At 59.2% G+C, this 13,534-nt stretch overlaps 1 protein-coding gene across 1 annotated transcript; it reads left to right on the top strand.

Moving 5' to 3' along the window:
• Positions 1-1,410: 1,410 nt before the first annotated feature.
• ARFGAP1 (ADP-ribosylation factor GTPase activating protein 1) lies at positions 1,411-11,761 on the top strand. The gene is made up of 13 exons (XM_010836585.1): positions 1,411-1,556; positions 4,274-4,337; positions 4,539-4,648; positions 4,762-4,933; positions 5,395-5,495; positions 5,885-5,971; positions 6,274-6,370; positions 7,076-7,132; positions 7,611-7,643; positions 9,046-9,102; positions 9,581-9,640; positions 10,171-10,247; positions 11,146-11,761. The coding sequence occupies exons 2-13, from the start codon at positions 4,278-4,280 to the stop codon at positions 11,486-11,488; spliced, it is 1,254 nt and encodes a 417-aa protein (XP_010834887.1). The 5' UTR covers positions 1,411-1,556; positions 4,274-4,277; the 3' UTR covers positions 11,489-11,761.
• Positions 11,762-13,534: the final 1,773 nt, after the last annotated feature.

The following is a 13,534-nucleotide window of genomic DNA, read 5'->3' as shown; positions in this document are numbered from 1 at the left end:
TGAGATATGTTCATTGAATGGAATAGTATTCAGCAAAAAAAGGAATGAAGAGCTGAAATATTAAGTGAAAGAAACCATTTGAAAGAGTACTTATTGAATGATTCTGTTTATGTAAAGTTCTAGGACAGGAAAACTAAGAAATGGGGATAAAAATAAGAACAGTAGTTGCCTGTAATGGAAATGTTCTATGGTGGAGGTTACACTGGGGTATCCATTTCTCAAAACCTATTGAGTGTAAATCACTGAGTGTAAATTATACCTCAGTAAAAATGTTCATACTGTGCTTAGGCGCTCGGTCTTATCAGACTCTGCAAGTCTGTAGCCTGGCAGGCTCCTCTGTCTATGGGGATTCTCCAGGCAAGAATACTGGAGTGGGTTGCCGTGCCCTATTCCAGGGGATCTTCCCAACCCAGGATGGAACCCAGGTCTCTTGCATTGCAGGCAGATTCTTTACCATCTGAGCCACCAGGGAAGCTCAAGAATACTGGAGTGGGTAGCCTGTCCCTTCTCCAGGGGATCTTCCCGACCCAGGAATTGAAACGGGGTCTCCTGCATTGCAGGTGGATACTTTACCAGCTGAGCTACCAGGCAACTGGATCACTCCAAAAGTTACACAGATCAATGCAGAATGTGTGGATATACAAAAAAGCACAAAGTAAAAACAAAACCAAACATCACTTGCAGTTACACTCCCCAGAGAGAGATCACCAGTCTGGACAGTTACTCTTCCTACAGTCATAGTTCCCATACTTGGGACCCTACTATTTACACTGCTTTGCAGCCTGCTTGCAACATCTCCAGCTGCTCTCCACATCCACCCCCATCCTTCTCTACCTCAGATTACACCTGTGGGCTTGGCCAGTGGGAGGCAAAATCAGGAGACCAGAGGGCAAGAGACCATAGAAGCCGGTATTCACTCCTGTATCTTTTCCTACTGGATCACCTTGGGCTCGCCATGCCCACAACCAGAGATGACAGCGCCTCTGGGGCCGCGGCGCCGAGGACACTGTCCTTCCAGAGTCGGAACCTCTCCCATCCCCTTGGAGCCTGTTGACGTCACAGCTCTGCTGCTCCAGCACTGGGTTCCCGCAGAAGTCCTGCGGTGCCCTAAACCTGCTCACACTCTCCTAATCAGCCCCCTTGTAAGTAAACGCCCATGAATCATCCTAATTTGAGCAGGCCATCTTTATCCCGTCTGAATTCTGACGGGGCAGCGCCGGTGAGAATGACCGTCGGTCCCCAGAACACCGCGGTCCCTGCTGGACTAACAGCTCTGGCACAGCAGCCCGGAGGAGGACGCGTCCCTATAGCGACGGAGCAGGGTCGCGCTTCCGGCCCAGCTGGCAGGACGGAAGTCCCGCCCCCGCCGGCCCGCCCCCGGCTTCCCGTGAGACCCTGCGAAGCGCGACGTAGCCGGAAGCGGGTGGCGACCGGGTGGGCGGCCGGCGCGCGTCCTCTGTGCAGTTCGCGGCGCGGCAGACCCTGGCCCGACCCCCGCCGAGACCCCCGCCCTGACCCCAGCCCGACCAGGCGGAAAGGATCTAGCGCCCTGCCCGGTAAGCGCGCGACCTAGACCTAGAGGTCCTGGTTCCCCCTGGGGCTGGTCCACGGCCCTCCCGGTGGCCACCCCGCCAGACCCCCACCCATCTCGAGGCAGCCATCCACAGGATTTGGAAGCGCCGACCTCGCCCTCCCCAGTCGTTCCGGGGCTGGTCCACGGCCCCCTTCAAGTCCCCACCCCCAACGCAGCACCCCTCCTCCGGCCGTCCCCGCCCAGACCCCCACCCACCCTGCAGGGCGCCCCAGATCCCCAACCTTCTTTCCTCTGAGACTGTCACGGGCCCTTGTTCACCTGCACCCCTTCCGTAGGGCCAGCCGGCCCTGCCCCGTCCCCTCCTTCGGATCCAAGACGTGGTCCGGACTTAGGGTCCGGTCAGGCCTCTTTCTGAGTTCTGAAGGGTCTTCCACTCTTCAGAGGGAAGGATCCTCCTCTCGGTGTTGAAGAGGCCTGTCTCATCGGGAGCGGCAGCCACCCCTTGGCCGTGGGTGACGGTGTTGCGGGAGGGAGGGGAAACGGAGAGAGGACTTTGGAATCCTCCCTCAGTTTATGTACCTCTAGTAGAAGGACTGTGTTTCTCATCTGCCCTGTTAAACAGCTTCTCGCCTGCCGCAGACGTGAGAGTTAATTGTGCTCATTTGGTGCAAGCTTAAGGGTCCAGCCACCATGGGTTTCTGTGCCAAATGGGGCTGTCATAATGGTCCAGAGGATAAGTAGTGTTGAAGTTGGCCTTGGCATCCCTTCCCCACCCTGCAGAAGTGCGCAAGTAACAGTGCTTTAGGATGAGAAACGGTGGTCCTTCCATGTAAGTGCTTTGAGTGCTCAGGTGGTTTCAGAGAAAGATCAGCATGATTTGTCCCTGTCGCTGGTGACAGCCCCAACAGTGTGCTTAAGTCATCCCTTTTAATCTCAGGTCTTGAAGAAGTTCCCACTTAGGGAGCAGTGTTCTAGGGTCTGACAAGTGGCTTCTCTCATGAGCTGAGAAAAAATGTCTTGGTTCACCATTTACTGAAGCCTCGTCCTCTTGCAGAGAGCTGTGTGTTACCATCTTGATTTCAAGTATTAAAGCAGGAGTTCTTGGATTCTTTTTCAAGATAAACTTTGGCCACCTCATGCGAAGAGTTGACTCATTGGAAAAGACTCTGATGCTGGGAGGGATTGGGGGCAGGAGGAGAAGGGGACCACAGAGGATGAGATGGCTGGATGGCATCACTGACTCAATGGACGTGAGTCTCAGTGAACTCCGAGAGTTGATGATGGACAGGGAGGCCTGGCGTGCTGTGATTCATGGGGTCGCAAAGAGTCGGACACAACTGAGCGACTGATCTGATCTGATCTGATCTGATGGTTTTGAAAGAAGGTATTTGTTTCTCATGTATTAAAGTTAGGATTTCACAGAATTAAAGGGTCTTCTTATGCAAAAAAACAGTTGCTCTTAAATCCAGCCCACCTCATTCACTTTCATGTGACATGTTTCCCCCGCTGTTATTCTGCCAGTCCTCACTCTGCCTTCTTTTACACAATTACACATTCAGGGCAGGCTCATCCTAGTTTTGACTTCTGTTTGCCTGTGTCCTGTGAGTGTTTGGCATTCTAGATTCAGGAAGCATGGTTGTGGGGACAAGCTGGGTCCCCTTGAGGAGTAACTGAAGGTAACAGGCAGATGCGGACCAAGATGCTCCTGGGTTTTCATGCCGTTGCATTGGCAGGGAAGCTGGTGGGAACAGGCCCCTCTCAGACAGTGGGCGTGAGGTCAGAGGTTGCAAACACTGCTAGCGACGCAGGCGTGTGGCTCTGTCTCTGACAGTGGCCTATGTGTCCTCGACAAGACACGTCCTGCCGGGGAAGCTGGAGGGACAGTGTGCACACTCTGGTCCCAGGACCCCGGCCAGGTTAGGGTTAGTTTACATCCAGCACTGTGCTGGGCACCCTTTCCCTCCCTGGCTTGATTCTTACTGTATCAACTTTCCTGGTCATGAATTAAACAGGCCACCATTGAACTTGAACTTGGTCAAAGCTAGGAGATCTGTGAAGAGATGGCTTTTCTCTTCAGCCCAGGCTGTGTGGCTGCTATTTCCCACAGTGTCCCCATGAGGCATTGTGACAGATCTGCAGGTCCATAGGCCCCTGCCCATGCCCTGCTGTGGCCATGCTCTCTGTCATCTCCGTCTTTCAGATGGCCCCTGGGAGGCCAGCCTCGTCCCATGTCAGTCAGGACCACCGCTTCTGCCCCAGGCCTGGAGCCTCCCTGTGCTGGCTTGAGGCAGGTGGGGCGTTGCCGGGACCAAAAATGTGGGGCTCCCTGACTTCAAGTACCATCAGCCTGAGTCCAGTATGTTGCCCTGAAGGCAGGAAAAGAGATTTAGCAGCCAGTTCTGAGCACATTTTATAAAGCCCAGCCCTTTGCTAGGAGCTTCACTGGAAACCGACATTCCATAAATTACACAGTCTTGATGCGACGTGGTAAGTGGCCTCTAGTAACTGCACGTTACTGCTCATGATCACTTTATTGGCCTGGCAGCATCCACACTGCTTTGGGCTTTTCCTTGCGCCTGGAGAGCAGGTTCCCGCAGTGAGGGGCCTCCACACTGCCTGTAGTGAGTTGTCCTATTCCCTAACAGCTTCCAAGCAGCTTCTTGGGGTTCCTTGAGGTTATATCTTGTAATGTGTTTGCACTGGCGGTTGATTTTCTTGTGAAAATCTTGTTTTTCTCAGCACCATGGCCAGCCCAAGAACCAGGAAGGTTCTTAAGGAAGTTCGGGCGCAAGATGAAAACAATGTAAGCATCTGCTTTTCCTCGACACCCAGTTCAGGTTTCAGGAACCTCTCGGGGTAGTGTGTGGTCTTGGGGTCCTCACTCCCTGTCACCGTTGGCCTCATAACCAGCCTCCCTGTTCTTGCTCTTGGGGCCACCACTGGGTCTTGGGGGTCCCTGGGTCCTGCCTCAGCCTCTGGACAAGCCCCTGGACACCCTCCGCAGGTGTGTTTCGAGTGTGGCGCCTTCAACCCACAGTGGGTGAGCGTGACCTATGGCATCTGGATCTGCCTGGAGTGCTCGGGGAAGCACCGTGGGCTTGGGGTTCACCTCAGGTCAGTGCGCAGGGGTGGGGAGGAGTGGGCCCCCATGTAGGTCCGCCCCTTTCACCCCCGGGCTCTGAGTCAGGGGGCGATATAGGTGATGAGGCCAGCCCTCTGCTGTGCAGCTTCGTCCGCTCTGTCACGATGGACAAGTGGAAGGACGTGGAGCTGGAGAAGATGAAGGCGGGCGGGAACGCTCGGTTCCGGGAGTTCCTGGAGTCTCAGGAGGACTACGACCCCTGCTGGTCGCTGCAGGAGAAGTACAACAGCAGGGCCGCTGCCCTCTTCAGGGACCGGGTGAGGCAGGCCGCCCGCCGCGTGGAGGTTGCTCCGGCCACGGGCACTGAGGTCCCCTGCGGTTCTGACCACAACATGGAGGCCGCGTGCCGTCTGCGTGGAGACAGCATGCATGGCCTTGGCTCTTCCCACCTGGAGGACTTGGGGGGCCTGTGGTTTACTGGGTTGAGGATGGGCTTTCCTCCCAGATTCCGGGAAGCACTGTGTCCAGACACCTCTGTGCATGCAGCTAAAGCTCCCCTGAGAACTTCAGTGCCTGCGGGGGAGGCCCATCGTTCGGGGTGTGGAAAGAGGGCCTCAGAGACTAAGAGCTTGCCCGTTTGGCGTCCACACCCAGCAGAGCCCCCAGCCCGTGGTGTAAAGCCAGAGGGGCTGTGTGGGGGGCAGGGAGTGCACTGCGGTCAGGAGCATTTAGGCCACCTTGATGGGCCCCTGCTCTCTGACCCAGGTTCCCTTGGCAGGTGGCTGCTCTGGCCGAAGGCAAAGAATGGTCTCTGGAGTCATCACCCGCCCAGAGCTGGACTCCGCCTCAACCCAGGACACTGCTGTCCTCTGCCCACCGGTAGCTCCTCATCCAGCCTTCTGGCCAGCTCTGTGCTGGGTTCAGCCCAGCCCCTTCCTCCTCCCTCTTCAGTAGTGAGATTCTGGTCAGAAGGGCTCCAGTCTGTGGCCCAGTGCTTGCTGTGGCCTTGGTCCCCCTGGTTTCCCTGCGGCCCCCCTGCAGGCTCAGGCCGGCATGGAGCCCCTGTGGCCCCCGTCCCCCCAGAGCCGCGCCTCCCCTACTTCTCACCAGTTTCAGCTGCTGAGCCTAAGCTTGAGCTGCCTTCTGCTCAGAGCTTAGTGTTCAGAGGAGCCAGGCATGAGCAGGTGGGCGTGACTGCACCTCCCAGAGACCCCTGCGGGCATGTACCCACCCTCTGTTGGCCTCTTACTTTTGACCCACCATTGCAGAGCCTCTGGCCAGGTGCAGAACTCCACCGCCTCTGGGGACAAGGCTTTTGAAGACTGGCTGAATGATGACCTTGGTTCCTATCAAGGGTAGGGTTTCAGGCGGGCTCAGGGGAGGCTGGGGGCAGGGGGCACTGTGAGAGTGGCTGGGGCTCCTGCCCATGTGTGTGGTGGGTGCAAGATTGGCAGGCCCTTTGGAGTCCTGAGTGGCAGTTTCAGGAGGGTGCTTGAGTGAGAAAACCACTGAGAGAAAGGACGTGATTCCTCCCTGGAACCTGCCTGGCCTGTGGACGAGTGTGTCCCACTTCCAGCAGTGACCTGATACCTGGGTCTGGATGCCTCTGCACCCTGTGGCTGTCAGGAGCAGCAAGCCTGTTGCCTGTGTCCCCCAGGGCCCAGGAGAACCGTTATGTGGGGTTTGGGAACACGGTGCCGCCTCCAAAGAGGGAAGACGACTTCCTCAACAGCGCCATGTCGTCCCTCTACTCGGTGAGGATGCCGTCCCAGTGCCCCCCGCCCCGACGCCCCAGGGCCTCCTGGAGACCAGCCATCCTAGGATTGCAGTGGCCCACTCCCCTTTCCTTCACTGACCTCACACCTTAAAGCTGGGCTTACGGGGTTTAATCCCACTTGTGTTTTGTCTTTCATTTACTTTGGCTACAATGTATAAGACACGTGCCCCAGGTTTAACAAGGCATGTTTTCCCCGGAGACCTCGGGCTCTGAGTGGAGCCTGCCTGGCTGCCCCTCCTGGCAGGGCCACCCTGTTGCATGGGTTCTGGGCTGAGTCTGCTCCAGGGGAGAAGGGGCCGTCAGCCTGGCCTGTTTTTCAGAAGCGCCTCCCAGGGTGTGAAGTTTGTGTCCCCGTATCCCTTCCATCCTACCCCCAGAAGCTGAGCATCTTTTGTCAGCTCCTCATGAGGGTCACTCCACATCTCCCCAGGAGGCACAGGCTCAGTGGGGATTTAATCCAAATGACTGGCTTCTGTTGTGGAGGCTCAGGGGAAATGACCTTGGACTCAGAACAGGTTTCATGACCCCTGCGGCCTGGTGGGAAGGCCTGTCTCCAGGGAGTGGACCTGAGCTGCTTCTGGGGCCCCTAGCTGTGTCTTTCCCACGGAGCATGGGTGCGAAGGATGCTCTCCTGTGTCTGCGTGTGGAGCTGCCACATGGCTTGTGTGTGGCTTCCTTGCAGGGCTGGAGCAGCTTTGCTACCGGAGCCAGCAGGTTCGCCTCAGCGGCCAAGGAGGGCGTAAGTACCAGGCTGTCCTGCAACACCACAGGCGAGGCAGCCAGGGGTCCTGACGGGGCTCCAGCCACAAGTTCGTCTGCCCCACGGGGGTTTCTGTGAGTGGCCCCTCTGCCGGGGCCCTGAGAGCACCCAGGGTGCTGGGGAGAGGTGAGAAGTATGACCAGTTGTGCTCAGCAGTGAACAGCAGAGCCCGCTGGACAAGGCCCCACCCCGCCTGGGGGCCCTGTGTCCAGAGCGCAAAGGTCGGCGTCGGGCCTGCTCCCTTGCCCTGGGCGCCCCTACCCTACCCTGGGGGTCTAGCTCCTGGGGGAGCAGGGGTAGAGGGCAGCTTTGCGGGGCCTGAGAGCCACTGTGGGGTGAGTGCCAGTCCTCGTGGCCATCAGGAAACGGGCCTGAGCACCCAGGCCCTGCAGATGCGCAGCTCCAGCAGCCAGTGTCGGGCAGCTGATCAGAAAACCCTCTTTGTGCTTCCTTCCAGGCGACAAAGTTCGGGTCCCAAGCAAGTCAGAAGGTACCGGAAGAAACCTTTGCGTGGGCACTATGGGGCTGCTTCTAGGCTGGGTGGCCTCCATGTGCCCTGTGTCAGGGGAGGAGTGTTTTACACCAGCAGTCAGGCGCCCACGGGCCCGCACGGAGTTGTCTCTCAGGCTCCCACATCTGCATGTTACTTCAGGCGCCTGTGGGTTTGGGAGGTGGAGGCCACTCCACCTTGGCCTTGTGGGGAAGGAGGCCCTGCGCTGGGTCTGGGCAGCCGTGGGCGGGAGACCCAGCACCCCATGGGCATGGGGGTTTTGTCCCAGGGATAGAGCGTTCCTCGTCTCTATTGGTGTTCCCCCTTCCTGTGGTTGCGTCGGGGCCCGCTGTTTGTCTTGTTTTCAAACCTTGGCTCGCAGTCCTGGTGGTCTCCTGCGTGGTGTCTGGCCCTGGGCTGGGTTCAGGACTTGGGGTAATGGCTTTGGGGGCCGGCGGAGGAGCCTCCGAGCCATGTGGGCCCCTCCCACCCTGAGGGCTGAGCTCCCCCAGCCCCACTCAGGGACGTCTCTAAGCCCCCATTTCACTTGACTTCCACCCAGCCTGCTCCTGTCATCCTGGGAGGGTCAGGTGGGAGGGGCTGGGTCTAGAGAGGGTGCGGTGCCCGTGGGACCCTGTCCTGGTTGTCGCGACTGTGGCGCCTACCGCCTTGCTCTCTCTCTTCCCCCACCCCTGTCTCCCCACGCTGTCTGGGTAAAGTTCTGGGGTTCCAAGCAGCAGCCAGAGCTGGTAAGGCCCCGTCTGTGCTTGTGCATGCCCCCTTACCCGCCCCATGTATCCGGCACGCGCCTGCACTACAGCCTGCATGTTGGCGCTTCCATGTGCTCACACTCAGAGCTGCTCCCCAGCTTGATGGGCTCCCATTTGAGCATCCGTGTCACAGGCAGGAGGCATGGGATCCAGAGCTCAGGGCTGCCATAGGGGACCAATGGGCCGGGGTACCCTGTGGTCCACAGGGAGTTTTTCGTGGTGTGGTTTAATTATCTTCAGCCAAATAATCTGAAAGAGTCCAGTCCTACTGGTGAGGGCCCCGCACTGTGGTCATCTCCCCATTGTCCTGCCTGCTCCCGACCTGAGCCGCTGGCCTGGCCTGGCCTCCCCCCACCCCCAGCTCCATCCCTTCTGTGTGAACTCCCTTGGGGGCCCCTGGAGGGCAGATGGGACTGGGAGTACACCTGTCTGTATGAGGGACAGCGGGGGCTCTTCAGGAGCCCAAAGGCCAAGGACGGCAGTGCCCAGCCTCCACGACAGCCAGGAGCATCGTGTGGTGGTGGCTAGGCCTTGCCAGCCACCTTCCCTCCACGGGCAGAGTTCGCCATCCTGAAGAGAACATGCCACAACACGCACACAACTTTTCTTCATCATGTCTTTCCTTCTAACAGGCTTCGGAGTTGGGCCACAGTCTGAATGAGAGCGTCCTCAAACCCGCCCAGGAGAAGGTAACATGGGGAGAACTTCTGGTGTTCAGCTGTGTTCAGTTCCCTGGGCCCTCGTTCGAGGGGCAGTTGCTCCTGGGGCTGTTTGGGTCCTCAGACTCCCTGGTGTCCCTGGGGGACTGGTGCCTATGGGCCCTCATCCTGGGTCAGCGAGGCCTGGCCTTGCACCCTGCTCCTGCGTGGCTGGGCATGCATCCTGCCACTTGCCCTGGAGGCCCAGACAGGCAAGAGGAACATGGGGTGGGCAGGGCAGGGCAGTGCCAGCCTGTGTGGGAGGTAGGGGGCGACGCAGAGAACACCAGGGGTGGGGGTCCAGTGAGACTGGCCCGGGCTGTAGGGTGGTCGGCCGGCCCTCCCTTTTGCTTCTGGGGAGGGGACAGCATAGAGACAGAGCCCCTGGTGCCAGTGCTGGTGGGTGGCAGCCTTCAGTGCAGGCAGTGGGCGACTGCTGGGCTGTGACGACGCTGTTCCCATCTGCCAGGTGAAGGAGGGGAAGATTTTTGATGATGTGTCCAGTGGGTTCTCTGAGTTGGCGTCCAAGGTAGGGCAGCCCCGCCTGACATGCAGGCTTGGCTGGAAGCGTCTCCATGTTCCAAGGCACCCAGAACCGTGAGCAGGGAGGGCCAGCGCTTCATGCGCATCTCTTCTTGGCCCAAAGGGCCTGTAGGACCAAGGAGGGTCAGGCAGACGCTCCGGTGCTGACAGCCTGAGGAACATGGAAACCTCTGGACGAGCTCCGGTCCCAGCCACTAACCTGTTGCTATTTTCTTTCATTCTTTTCTTGCTGCGGCCAACCTTCCTGGTGAGTGTGCTGTGGGTGGCCTGCCTCTCTGCCTGGCGCTGTGGGTGGGGGCGCATTCGTCCTGCTTCCTGGCCCAGAGCCTCTCCTCAGGCTCTCCTGGCCGTAGCTTCTTGTGCCCACACGGCAGGCATCCTGCCGTCCCCATCCGATCCTGTCCAGTAAACTGGCCTGAGTTTGGCTGTTCACTGCATTTCTAATCTTCACCCTGGTCTTTGGACACTGCGCAGTCCCAGCAGAGCCCGGCTGAGCTGTCTTCTGCTCTCTTCCAGGTCCAGGGAGTTGGCAGCCGGGGCTGGCGGGACGTCACCACTTTTTTTTCTGGGAGAGCAGAGGATTCATCAGACAGGTATGCTGTGTCCATTCCTGAAGTGGGCTGCCTTCTGACATCTCCCCCAGATCTCAGAGGCAGGGCGTCTCCCCCAGGGTTTTGGGTGACGATCAGAAACCCCTGGAGCCCTGGAGGTGCAGAGAGGCATGTCAGTCCCTCAGCCTCTTACTCTGAAGCCCTGCCTTCTACCTCGGGAGCTACTGCTGCCCAGGTGATGGGGGTGGTCTCAGCCTTGCCCTTGTTGGACGGGCTGAGGGAGAGGAAGGGCCACTGGGCTTTGACCCACCTCCTCGGGGTCTCCAGCGCTCAGGGCTCTGCCCAGGCCTTCCTGCTGGGAACCAGGTGGGCCAGCTTTCTCCTCCTCTGACTTGGATGGGACCCTGGGGCTCTGATGGACGAGCTTATGCCCGGCCCAGAGTGGCAGCCACTCTGCCAAGGCGGGTGCTGTTGGTCTGCCTGCTCGTGGACCAGCTGCTTCCTCCCAGCACTGCTGGACGTGTTCAGCAGTGAGGTTGCGGTTGGGTGAGGAATTCTCGTCCTGAGCTGGTTCCACAGTACAGAGAAGGGTCAAGTCTCTGAGTTTTCTTCCCATTATTTGTTGCAGGAAAGTAGTATTTTACATTTTCCTCTGAAACATCCTCCATGTGGGTGGAACTGATGGAGGGTGGGCTCTGGTGGCAAGTGGCCTGAGTCCTTCCATCAGGTTCCACGGCCTCAACTCCATGGAGGAGCCCCCCCGAGGCTGGGCGTCCTCTGCCCAGGAGAACAATGACTCCAGGACCCTGAGGGGCGTGGACCAGGACTCTGGGTTGGAGCTCGGACTTAGCTAGGGAGAGGCTGAGGGGAGGCCAGATGGCTTGGGGCCCCCGTGATGACCTTCCGGTTCTGGGAGCTCAGAGAGCCCTGTCTGTCCCAGACCCCCGGAGGGCCCGAGCTACCAGAACAGCGGTGGGGACAACTCCCAGAACACCCTCGACCAGAGCTTCTGGGAGTCCTTTGGGAGCACCGACCCTGCCAGGGCCCACCGGTCCCCAAGCAGCGACAGCTGGACATGCGCGGACGCCTCGGCTGACAAGAGGAGCTCGGACAGCTGGGATGTGTGGGGCTCGGGCTCTGCGTCTGCGTCCAACAATAGGATCAGCGACAACAGTGACGGTGGGGAGGCCTGGGGGGGTGGCGGGGAGGGCCGGGCCAAAGTCTCCAAGAAGGCCACGCCGCCACCCACGGTGGACGATGGCTGGGACAACCAGGACTGGTAGGGGCCCGAGGCCAGGTGCAGCGGCTGCTCTGCCTCCTCCCTCTTTCCGTTCCACCCAAGAAACGCCGGACATGCGAGAAGACAGCCTCAGCCGAGACCCAAGAGCCACGTGCCTGTGGGAGTGGGGGCGTTTCTGTGCCCCTGAGCTCGCTTTCCGGGGGACCCAAGCCAGGTGCTGTCACAGGCAGGGCTCCCTGCTGCTGCAGGGCCAGCACACCCAGCCCCTCCCCAGAGAGCTCAGTAATAAACGCTCTCCTGCTGTTGCACGAGGCCACATGTGCTCGAGGCCTGATTTTCCTTGAAGCGACTTTAACTTTCTGTTTGCTCTCTTTTTTTCTTTGCAAGAAATTGCCTGAGGTTTGAGCGCTGCCTCCGCCTCCCCTTCCCATTCCTGTCTGCACTAACACTCACCTGCGGCAGCTTGCCTGGCCTCAGTCCAAACCACTGGTCTCCCATGGGAGCGCTGGGCCCAGGTGGTTGCCAGCCCTGTCCTCCTGGCTGGCTTTGCAGCAAGGGCTGGAGTATCCAGCTCCCCTGCCCCTGTGGGGCTTTGATGTCACAGCAAAGCACCTGGAGACACAGGGTGGTCTGGGCAATCACCCTCACCAGCGAAGGGGAGAAAGGTCCCCAGTGGGTGTCTGCCTGGGAGAGCAGCTTTGTAAGGACAGACTGGCAGTGCCCCCTCCTCTCCTGGTTAGACATGGGGCAGCCAGCACGTGGCCAGCTGGGCCTTCGTCTTCCTGAAACCTCCTGACCCTGGGCACCTGGGGCCGCTGGAGGTTCTGGACCTCCGGAGCTGTGCCTTCTGGGTTGTTCCGTGTCCTGTCCTGGGGCAGCACTTTGGGGCAGTGTGGTCCCTGGTGGGATGGTCTTAGAGCCTGTTCTCAGCTGAGTCCCAGTTGTGATGACCAGGTGGGCCTTTGCCTCTCTGGACAGCACACCTGTCAGCCGTGCAGCTATCCTCAGCACCCTGGCTGCTGTGTGCTCTCCCGCCCAGGCTCTGTCTCCAGGAGGCCAGGCCAACCACCAATTGGAGCCTGGCCAGCCCTGCTACCTGTCTGCCCCAGGCTTCCTGGCCAAGGCTCCGGGTTGACCAGGAGACACTTCAAGGCTAGTCTGCCCAGCTTAGCTTCCTTTTTGGGAACTTTCCCCAATGACCTGTTCATCTTTCTGGCCCCTGCTTTATATACAAACCCCTCTGCTGCCACTGTGTCCAGTAATCCCACTCCCAGATGGTGGCCCTGCCTAGCAGGCCCAGGCCTGCAAGCCAGATGATGGTGGCTCTCCTGGGTCCCCATACCCTGAGCTGGGCCTAATAGGAAGATAGGGAGCAGGCTTCTTGGGGACTGTCTGGGCGTAGAGGCCCTGCCCCCTGCACCTGCTCCCCAAGGAGCCAGGGAAGCTCTGCTCAGCCCTGAGGGCCCCTTCCTGAACATCAGGACTGGGGTTCTTGGGGCCATCTCCCCACTGCAGAGGTGCCACCTATATAGGAGTGAGGGTCACAACGGCTGTGCAGCTTCCAGAAGGTTGACAGGACTCACCCAACAGGGGCCAGCCTGGCCCCATCCTTCCCTTTCTGCTGCTGCTGCTGCTAAGTCGCTTCAGTCATGTCCGACTCTGTGTGACCCCATAGACAGCAGCCCACCAGGCTCTGCCGTCCCTGGGATTCTCTAGGCAAGAACACTGGAGTGGGTTGCCAGTTCCTTCTCCAATCTTCTCTTTCTGAGGGCAACTCAAACCCTGGCTGAGCTCTGACCCTGCCAGGTGGGCTGTGAGGCTCGGGTGCGTGGAACACCTGCCGGATGCAGGGACTCCTGGGTGGATGCACACGTGTGGGCCTAGATGGGGTCTGCCCGGGAGTGCTGAGGACCTGACTGGCTTGAGAACACCTTGGTGGGCTGTGTGGTTGTGTACACGCGTGTCCTGAGCACCTGTGAGCCACGGGTGTGCAAGGTCATGTGTGTCAGTGCTATCTGAGGCCGCTGGGCCAGGCGCCCTCCACTGACCTCCACTTGGGTCTGCAGGGCCCACCTGCATCCCAGCGCCC

This window comes from Bison bison, unplaced genomic scaffold (genome assembly GCF_000754665.1).
Source record: "Bison bison bison isolate TAMUID 2011002044 unplaced genomic scaffold, Bison_UMD1.0 scf7180017864063, whole genome shotgun sequence".
Classification (NCBI taxonomy): Eukaryota; Metazoa; Chordata; class Mammalia; order Artiodactyla; family Bovidae; genus Bison; species Bison bison.
Note: the sequence above shows the minus strand (reverse complement) of the source record. Positions and strands in the feature narration are given on the sequence as shown.

Coding starts and splice junctions, on each gene's coding strand:
- ARFGAP1 (XM_010836585.1), top strand. CDS start 4,278: ATGGCCAGCCCAAGAACCAGGAAGGTTCTTAAGGAAGTTCGGGCGCAA. Junction 4,934..5,394: donor CTGCCCTCTTCAGGGACCGG/GTGAGGCAGGCC, acceptor TTCCCTTGGCAG/GTGGCTGCTCTGGCCGAAGG. Junction 5,972..6,273: donor GACCTTGGTTCCTATCAAGG/GTAGGGTTTCAG, acceptor TGTGTCCCCCAG/GGCCCAGGAGAACCGTTATG.